Below are 10,010 nucleotides of genomic sequence, written 5' to 3'. Positions count from 1 at the left end.
GTCGTGGATGGGAGGGGTTTGCAGGGTAAAGGGGACAGAAGGGTAGTATTTTTGTAAAGCATGTGCTACAAGCCTGACAGTGATAAAGTATAGAGGGTCCCAGGGTAGGACTGGACTGCCTTTCACACAGTACAGGCAACAATTCACGGGCGCAGACTCCACCACATGGCACTAACTGGAGCCTCTTAATCAAGGAAGAAAAACAAAACAGACCACCATGGATCTGAAGACTGAAACCTCATCGAATGGCTTGGTGCCAGAGATCAACTTGGAGAAATTACGCAAGATGGCCGCAGAGCTGATACTGCCAGGAAGGTTCATCCTGAAACTACTGAACATCGCTCTGGTGTTTGTCACAAATTTGTGGGCCAGAATTTTAGGAAGCGGCTTAGTCAAACACCATTTCCACCTGGCCCTGTCTGGTTTGGTGCTGTTTGGACCAGTGCTGAGTTTTTGGGTGTCCAAGTACAGCATCTTCTCTAACAGGAACCACTATCTGTACAGGTGAGAAGTGTGTCTAAAACAGATATGTATCTCTAATTTCATATAAGTCTTTCATCTCTAACCAGCAGACCTTACTGGAAGTGAAACAAGCTAGCTCAAATTCCCTCGGATCCTCATACACTTTTGAAACTAAACATTAAGTTAATGACTCATTCTGTACCCAAAAGCCACCAAGCACATAAAGTACTATAATAACTGTAGGTAAAATTGAATTAATTCAAAACACAAACACCGGAGCTACAAGAAGTTCAGCCGGTTTCCATAAGTGAATATAAATGTGAATAAAAATGCATTGTTATATACTCCATGAAGATCCATCAAGTTAGGTTTTAGTCTGTCCTTTCAGTGACATTATTCAAATTTCCAAAGATCATCTGAAAAAGGCTCTCTTCCTAAATGTGCGTGCATGCATGCAAGCATCTTGGTAACCTGGTGAGAGCTGGTGGCAGTCTGTCAGGCCCAGGCAGAGAGGTGGACGTGCTCATTAAACTTGCATGTGCCCTCAACCACAATAAATCTGCTGCCTCAGCTGTGCACAATGTGAGCATCTAACTGTTTAAACTCTTCCAGCAAAGTCCCAGTGGCTTGACCAAGTGATGAATACTGTATGATTCTCTATTGTTATTATTGTGTTTTTAACTATTCCCATCCACCTAACTCATAACTATCTGCTTTAAAACTGTCATGCAGGAAGTTCCTTCAGTCCACTTGGGGCTGGACTTGCATCTTAACCAGTTCCTTCATCTTCCTCCTCTCCTTCTCAACCCGTCGCTGCCTCTCTCTCTCCCTCCGCCACCTCTCTCGGATAGGGGTGGTGGGGTTTCTGTGGTGGGGCTCTCGGCGTCTCCTGACCCTGCTGGAGAACGCAGCAGGGACCTGCTACGAACCTGTAGCTGCTTCCCAGGACGGGGCTCTGATCCAGGGCTCGGGCTCCTCAAGCCAGCCCCTGCTGCTCCTCCACGAAGACCAGACGAAGGCCTCCTGCCTCAGAGCTGGCATGCTGTGGCGCGGCTATGAGGTATCCGAGGACACCCTCATTCTCTGCCTGTGTTGCCTCCTGCTCGTGGAGGAAATGTCTGTTTTTGGCCCTCACCTGGCCCAAGCAAAGCCCTTGCAGAAATCACCTGGAGCCCCTTTAAGAATCATCTTCCTCCTCTGTGCATTGCTGCTCGCTCTATGGATTTTCCTTCTACTGTGTGTGCTCGCCCACTTCCCAAAATTCCCCTCCCAGCAGCTAGGAGGTGCTTTGGGTTACCTGGCATGGAGAGGACTCTACCAGGGGTGGTTTAGGCTCCAACCCAGCTGGGGCCGTCCTGCTCTGCCGGGAGAGGAACTTTTCATGGACAAAGACAGTGGCAAACATCCATAATAGTATCATGCACTACAGTAACACAGAATTCTTCAATTACACATATGTTGTGAGGTTGGGCATTATAACCTTCAATGCTCTGAAAATAAGATGTTCTGAAAAGTCCACAAAAGGCCTCTTGTCAGCCAGTCACAGTGGAAACTAAGTTACGTTGGTTGAGATGTGTATGCCAGTTACAAATTACAATAATCGATAGCAATGAGGAAGCCAACTGTGCATTTATATGCCAGTCAAAGGTCTTGATGTGTGTGTATGCCTGCATGCGTCCTTGATGATACTAAAGAAGACTCTTCTCAACCTTTACATGCCCAGAGAGACATTTTCAGCATGAACACAATTGCTAAATTGTTGGACTTTGAGGTATTTTGGCGGTTTTGAGAGTTTTGTAAAGAGCAGGGGGGCGTTCTTGGAATGACTACTCATTTATCATCCATTTGGATAGGAGTGCAGATGGTAAGTGCATAAATTAGAGGTCAGGTTTCATTATTTGTAATAGTCTCCAGTAACTGATTGCAAAGGTCTTTGTTGACTAAGACCTGTGTGTGGCTGATGAGTAATTCCCACTGACTTTTTCCCCATTGCACAGTTCTTTTTCTGTCTCTGACATCAGTGGAGTATTCAGCCCCAGTTTATTATTCTTGTGGACCACTCATATCTTGAGTTTAGTTTGCAGGGTCGCTTTCATTTGTAGTAAAATAATGGGGACAAAGTAATTGCTATTGCTCAAACCAGACTTAAAAAATCCCATTTGAACAGAAAGAGTGTACAGGCATGTCTTACGATAATCACACTGCTTTATTTGTAATTTGACCAAAAATGTTAACAGTCGTACTGCAAAGTGAAAAAGAAAACGAAAACTTTGACAAGAGCAGGTGTATTGTTACTTAATAAGAGTGTCACACAACACTAGTTGTATCTCAGCTGAAAGCATATCTGTTGGAGATCTGTGTGTGTGTGTGTGTGTGCGTGTAGAAGTCGGCCTCAGTAGATGAGAGCCTTGCAGTCTCCTCTTGGCTTCTTAATCTTGTCATAGTTCTTGTTAATGATGTCAAACAGCACAGCCTGCAGAGAGAGAGGGGGAGACCAAAAGAGTGAGAGACAGGCAGGGGCAGGAATACAACACAAGAAAGAGAAAGAGAGGGAGAGAGCGAGCCAGATACAGAGCCATAATTGTGTCAAATAGCTCCTTTCATCATCACCTGTACCGCCCTGTTCATTACAGCATCAAACACGGGAGCACAATAGGGAGAGGAGGGAGACAAATAGTGATTACTGAACAGGAGACGGAGCGTCAATCAATCAGAACACAGGCACAGCAATTAGTCTAATTACCCTGCTATTAGGACGGAATGGATTTCATTTAGCCATCATCCCTTCCGCTGGCACACCGACAGAATATTTTACCAACAAAATGGATTACTCGATTCAAAATGCATGCATTTAATGGCTACTCAATACACCAAACGGTATATTGAATTTTATGCATGTTTTCTAATGTGGTGTGAACAATGATCAGATTAACACGGCAGTACAGCATATTATATGAATACAGATATAAATGCATGAGTTCAGTAGTTGAGTAGGTGTCTTACATATGTGTTGCGGATATCCAGGACCACAAGGCGAAGCTCACAGTATTGGTACTGGTCCAGCTCATGAACCAGCTGTCTGTAGTCTCCCTGCAGCACAAGTCAGTAGAGGTAGTCAGCATGCAAAATCTAAAATATCACATATATAGGCCTACAGTACGGATATGCCAATTTCCTGATGGAGAACAACAATTTTCACTTTTGCTGTTCTTTTCCCTCACATGTAGCACACGTATTCTGCAGTGTGTGCACACAATACACTTGCATGTCTTAATATAATTATGCTATCAAGTACACAGCCACACAATTACACATCTGCTTTCATCATACATGTGATTTGTGACCTGTGCACACACACACATACACAGAGAAAGAGAAAGAGAGAGAGGGCATGGGTTACTGACCACGTGGGGCTGTTTGGCCGCCTTGGCCACAGCGTCACCTCTCTCACTGTAGTATCTAGAAAACCAAACAAAAAAACATTTATTCACCATTTATGATTGTGATAAAATCCAGTTATTCTTGCAAAAACACTCTGATGTGTGGGCAACTAAAGGTCAAAATTTCTAATTCAAACATGGTATCTATGAGACAACTGGAGCAATTTTGATGAAACTAGTTGAAAAAAACTTTGCTGTGATTAAAAGCCTGAACCGCTCCACCAGCTGTCTGATTCTGATGAAATTTGGAGAGATGGTACATCTTGTTACTGAATGCTCCAAGTGGTACATGAATCATTCATGGGCAGCAACATGTTTCACTTAATTATCGTGCACATAAAAAAATGTTCCATAAATTCACTTTGTTGGTGTGGGCTCTTACTTTGAAATCTGAGTTTGGAATCCCTCGATTTTGGTGCGCGTGTTGGTCAGCAGCTCAAACACTTTCTCCTGTCGGACATGGGCAAAGATTCAGTCAGACTGGAGCAAACAGGACAGTGACTGCTCATCTTTCTATAACGTGACAGTTTCTCATGAGCGATTTGTATTGGCCAACATTTCAAATCATGGAAACATTTTAAAACAGCTGGCCAAGAAAGCAGCATGGAACAAGTTATTGGGAATGATTCTCGTCTAAGAGATTTTTCACCTTAGCAACACTACTTAATTAAACATTAATAATTAAATTAATGACGAACAACTTTTCAAGCTATCAAAGAAACACTGCATTCTCGCCTGCTGATTATCATCAGTCACTAACCTGTACAGCCACTCCAAAGTTGTTGCCATCTTCAATTTTAGGAATTTGGAGTTGCACCCACATAGACACCTGTTAGGAATAAAAAAAAAATCTGAATTAATGACAGCGTCAGATTCTAGACAGTGAAACACATGTATGACAATCATCATAGTAACCAAAATGATATTTAATTAATCTAAACGGTGCAGCTAAATTCTATCAAGTTAGGGGACTAAGCCCCATTTTAATGCACCTGTACATACAATCAGCAATGGCTGGAGATTAACATTTCCCATCCTTATCCATGTGGCATGTGAGCTTCTATCTGACCATGCATCTTCTTACACCAATCATGTTCCACCACGGCAGATTCCTCACACACGTCATGCACTTGGACAAAGAGAGGATGCACCAGCAAAGAGGACTGAACTGACTTTGACTGACTGACTGACCGTGTTGAGTTTCTCCTTCAGAGTCTGGATCTCCGGCTTCACCTCCTGCAGCAGACTCTCCACGCGCTCATTGCAGCAGATGGGACCACAGGGAGGCCCTGGAGGATCAAACAAACCAACAACACCTTTAACACTGATTCATGGAGTAATAACACTCCAAAGGGCATTCTTTGCTGCAATTATGGAGACAAAAGTGATTTCCTTTATGAATCTGTCCTAATTTCCTTGGTAGCCATGATATGGTAGTTATTTTGTTGCTAACCATGGTATTTCTGTGGTTTAAAAACCTGAAGCCATACTTAATGTGCTCTTAAAACCATGTGCAACCAATCCACCAGCCATGCCGAGGCAGGCTTTGCTTCCTCTTTAAGTTCTAGTTTGAGTCCTCAATTTAAACTATTCACACGTCTCTAGAATAACTGCAAGAAGTTGAGGCTTTAATGTTATAACAGTAACTGAAACTCTGCATAATATCTGATTAACTCCAGAGATGAACCTGCCCCCGTCACCCCCCAGACACCATGTTCTTTTAAAGGAAACGGCAGTCACATGGGACTCCCATAAACAGGGATGTCCTTGTCTGAATGAATGGAGGGACTGTGTTTTCATAACCACAGCCTGGGCTGTAATAACGTGATTCCTTTCACATTCAACCAGTGGGTTTCTTTCTCAGTCGTCATTGTCTGTGTCTTTTCATTTACCTGCGTCTTCATCTTCTTTATCGCTGTCCTTGTCTTTCTTCCCCTCCTTTGCCTCTCGCTGCAACATAAGGACAGGAGGCATTGGGTCAAAGACTTTTTCATTGCCTATTAATCTCTTAGACAGCCTACGCAAGAGTTGTGTTTTTTCCCCTGGCTGCCTAAATGAAGATGTCAAATGTTCTCTGTGCACTGCATATTTTCTTTGGAGAATAATTTTAACCTAGTTCCAGTAGTGGCTGCTTCTGAATGCACTCCAATAGCCTCAAGTTTGTTCCCATGAGTTGCTCTGTGATCTCTGATAATTCTCCCAAAACCCACAACACTGGCAACACTACAACCGATGCCTCTCGAAAACCCTGTAGGTCATGTGACAAACACTGTCAAAACCATGTACCTGAATAAACTAGGGGCATGATTAATAGTTACAAAGCCTTTTTCTGATGGTCACCTTGGCTTTTTTGCCACCTTTTCCTTACAGTTTGGGAGGCGATCAGAGAGCCCCTGCATGGTTCTGTTCATTATATATCAAGTGACAGCAGATAACACTGAATATTTCAAGACAGTACTTAAAAAAGGATGTTTTGTGTTTAAGGGGATTCAAGGCTGCTAGCAGACACTGTTAATAAATACTTTCTGCCAAGCCTATTGTTTTCTCTCAAAGCCTTTTCTCTCAGCTGTCTAGCCAGGTGCCACTTGTTTGTGATCACTGCTCAAGGATAAAAAGATTTAGCAAAAAAAAAAAAAAAAGGAATAGGAATTAACCAGGATATGATCTGATGTCAAATTAACGTGTAAAACACAGCAGCTTGAGGTAAATCAGTCAATTTTTAAAAAGATGATCCAAAATAAATGCTGCCAAATTGTTAAAGGGTCTTAAAAAAAAATTGTGCAGTGAATGGTTGCCACGGTAACAAGGACTCTGTTGCAGGCAGTGGTCTGCCTTGAAATTAAATCAAACACCAAATATAAACTCTTGGCTGAGTAGCGTGTTTGAGAGGCTTCATGCGACACAAACACCCCACGGTTGGGAAAATGAAATGCTTAAGTGAGACTCCTCAATATAATACATTTCACTACAGTGACAGGACAGTGCCAAAACCACAGCCTGATTTCATGCTGTGTGGGATTAACCTGTTGGACAGAGGGACCTACCTCCTCTTTCTTCTTGCGTTTGGCCTCCTCTTTAGCCGGGTCTGGTATCGGGATGTCCAGCGGAGCCCTCAGGGATTCCAGGCTGTCGACGCTGAGAGAACTCTGACAGCAAATAACAAGTTCATCAGTGTGTGATGTTTCTGAAAAGTCACCTTGTCAGGGGGTGAGAGAGCTTCTCCCGGTCGTGGCCGAGGCATTTTTGACAACACATTATTGAGGGTTGGGATTAGATTGGGGGCTGGGAAGCAACATTAAAAATAAAGAGACACTGGAAGAAGACATATTAACAAGGGGTTTCCAAAACTTTGCATGTCAAGAACTTCCAAATATTTGTGTATCTGACTGCAGACCACAGTTTGATCAGATTCTGCTTGAATGAACCCCATCGGAGAGGATTTTTGCAGCACATAGTCAGGATCACAATCAGAAACATTTTTTTGACCCCTGAGGGGAAATTGGGCCAGTTAAAGTTGCTTAAATTCCCAAGAGAAGACTATATTATAAGCATAAGTGAAATTATAAGAAATAGAAAAAGAAATAAATATCCAAATATGTGCATTATAAATCTGTGGAAACAAAGGGAAAGCAATTCTGCTGGTGGGGAGATAAACATGTAACTACTCCTTATTTTGCCCCAGACCCCCGCGGGACGTCCCGGGACCCCAGTTTGGTTTATTAAGCAGTCTGATACCTTCAACAGCATCTCCAGCTCTGCAATCTTCTGTGGGAAAAACGTCGAAACCAGGGATTCGGCCTGTTAAAAGAAAATAAAAATATTACATTACCCAAAGTGCACACACAGCTCTGATCATATTTGTCTGACTTAAAATTCAGGTAGCAGCTCATAAAGCTCTGTAATTACTGAGGAAATTACCTCTTTGGTGAGCTGCTGGCAGAAGTCATCCACCTGGAGAGAGAAAAAAAAAAATAATTACAAAATCTCTCATGGAGTTGTGTTTGGATCATTTTCCTATTCTTCTAGTGTACAATCACTGCAAATGGGTGATGTTCAGTGAGGCCAGCGCTCATTCACACAACTAATCACAGGCCTTTCTCCAGCCCACTGCCTCATTACCAGGGCTGCTTGCACTACCTGGTCACCTGATATGACCCCTCCTGGCTTTTCTCACACCACTGCATCACCTCGGCTGTGCCAAACACCAACACTCACAACAGGGATGAGTCAGGCGAGCTAAAATGCCTGTTTTTTAAGTTGTTTCCCCCGGAGATCACGCCACCAGACGGACGTGCTCACCTGCTTCTTCGACTCGGGGCGAATATCCATAGAAGCCATGTTCGCCTCTGCGGATGAGAAGAGATTTGGTTCAAGTTAATAAACAAACTTTATCTTCGGCAGCAATTTGAGAAGGAAAGTATTTTAGGTGGTAAATACGAGCCTGGGCAATGCAAGACGAGGAAAGACGCTCACAGTTACTCAGCACAAAGAGTGAAAATGAAAGTGAAGTATTTAGGCAGGCGGACTTTCCAGGTTGGCTGCGACAGAGCTCGCATGCATTGTGGGATTTGTAGTTTTTTAATAGTTTTCTTTTTTTATGGGTTAACGTGATAATAGCTGGCTGATGGGAAACGAGACAAACTTCCTCCAGAGTGTTAGCCTAAAACTATATGCATCATTGCCATTTTTATTATCATCTCCACGTTGAAAACTTTGTAAATAAAACCAGCTTCCATGATGTCTTATTTAAGAATAAAAACATTTAAAAAATCAGTCAACGTAACTCTGCTGGGTTATGTGGGGCTAGGGTTCACAAAGTGAGGTCCGGGGACCTCAAGGGGTCATGTATAGCTCAAGGAAATGAGAAATGGTTATTATCAATATTACTGTTATTATTAGCCCAACAATAGGATGTGTAACAATGTCTGTTTGTTATCTCTAACTTAAATGTTTACTGTTGTGCAACTATTTCATAACTTATTTTATAACTATAAAGTTTGCAACAAACATTTCCTCACATGGGGATCTTTTAATAGAGACTCTCATCACACAGAGGTCCGTGGTCAAATATGCAAAAATTAGAGTCCCTGAAAACTTTGATCTCCCTTGATGGAAAATATGCAATACATTTTATAAGGTATTTGCATTAAGTTGCTGCAGTTCTGACTGTGTCCATTAGATGTCGCTGCTGCTCCTGGTGGACACAGCTCCCAAACCTCTGTTACATCACACTAGATAAAGCTCTTTATATAGGCTATGCATGCCATTTGGTGGGTGCTTTTTGCCCATATCACATGTTTATGTAAGTTTATAACACCACCACACACATTAAAGGATTTACAATTCAGTTCAGCTCTTTCTTCACAATTTATTTGAAATATAAAAAATAATGGCAAGACAAGCAGAATGGGACACCCTGATTAGCAACCTGAAGCTGGAGATTTAGGTCCTAGACACAACACAAAAAGAGCCTATACCTTTACCACTTATAAGACACCTAAAACCAACCTAAAGCCCTAAATCTAGGTGCAGTGTTTAGCCTCTGATGACTTAGAGACAGTGCTAGCCAATGTGACAGCAGCTTCCCTGCAGAACACCAATACACAGTATCATCAAATATTAATATCTGGCTTCCTCTCATACATATAAAGCAGAAGAATCTGCCATAAAAGAGACAGACAGGTCTCTTTTACGGCATTATGCACAGTGCGTTATGCACTTTAAAGTTAGCAAGGTTAGCAAAATAATCATTGGTCTGTTGTTTTATTGTAACTGGAGCAATCAGTGTGTGTTTTGCTCCAGTTAAGTGTCTTTTTCATGAGTCCCCTGCCGTTTGTTTCCTCCTCTAGAGACACAGAAAGAAGGATCAAGGCCAAAAATGACTGGCAGACAGTTTTTGAATCATCACTGATATCATCACTGTCCTCAATGATAAAATAGTCACACACTAACACTGATTGGATACCCCACAATGCTAAGGCCAAAGTGTGTCCAAAATTGCAACATGGTTGTCGTACAGCGTCCCAGGGGCCCTTGCGTCAGGAGTTATGTGGAAAGAGCCTAGGTTGACCCAGGCAGGTTACGGCCTAAAACAAATACAGGCTCCTG

At 42.5% G+C, this 10,010-nt stretch overlaps 2 protein-coding genes across 3 annotated transcripts; one reads left to right on the top strand and one right to left on the bottom strand.

Annotated features, from left to right (window-relative positions):
• Positions 1-217: 217 nt before the first annotated feature.
• fitm1 (fat storage inducing transmembrane protein 1) lies at positions 218-1,873 on the top strand. Its single transcript, XM_030079976.1, has 2 exons — positions 218-504; positions 1,195-1,873. The coding sequence occupies exons 1-2, from the start codon at positions 218-220 to the stop codon at positions 1,871-1,873; spliced, it is 966 nt and encodes a 321-aa protein (XP_029935836.1).
• Positions 1,874-2,649: 776 nt separating this feature from the next.
• Positions 2,650-8,456, bottom strand: psme1 (proteasome activator subunit 1). 2 transcript variants are annotated; one of them, XM_030080005.1, is made up of 12 exons: positions 8,344-8,456; positions 8,202-8,248; positions 7,821-7,853; positions 7,638-7,700; positions 6,947-7,048; positions 5,795-5,852; positions 5,094-5,191; positions 4,663-4,731; positions 4,285-4,352; positions 3,867-3,921; positions 3,466-3,552; positions 2,650-2,935 (listed from the first exon to the last, which is right to left on the bottom strand). In XM_030080005.1, exons 2-12 carry the CDS (start codon positions 8,238-8,240, stop codon positions 2,855-2,857), a joined length of 753 nt encoding a protein of 250 aa, XP_029935865.1. In that variant the 5' UTR covers positions 8,241-8,248; positions 8,344-8,456; the 3' UTR covers positions 2,650-2,854. The 2 variants fall into 2 exon arrangements, with proteins under 2 accessions (XP_029935865.1, XP_029935866.1); XM_030080006.1 differs by having other exon boundaries at positions 8,376-8,394.
• Positions 8,457-10,010: the final 1,554 nt, after the last annotated feature.

Source organism: Myripristis murdjan, chromosome 20 (genome assembly GCF_902150065.1).
Source record: "Myripristis murdjan chromosome 20, fMyrMur1.1, whole genome shotgun sequence".
NCBI lineage: Eukaryota > Metazoa > Chordata > Actinopteri > Holocentriformes > Holocentridae > Myripristis > Myripristis murdjan.
This window is presented reverse-complemented; position numbering and strand designations above follow the sequence as displayed.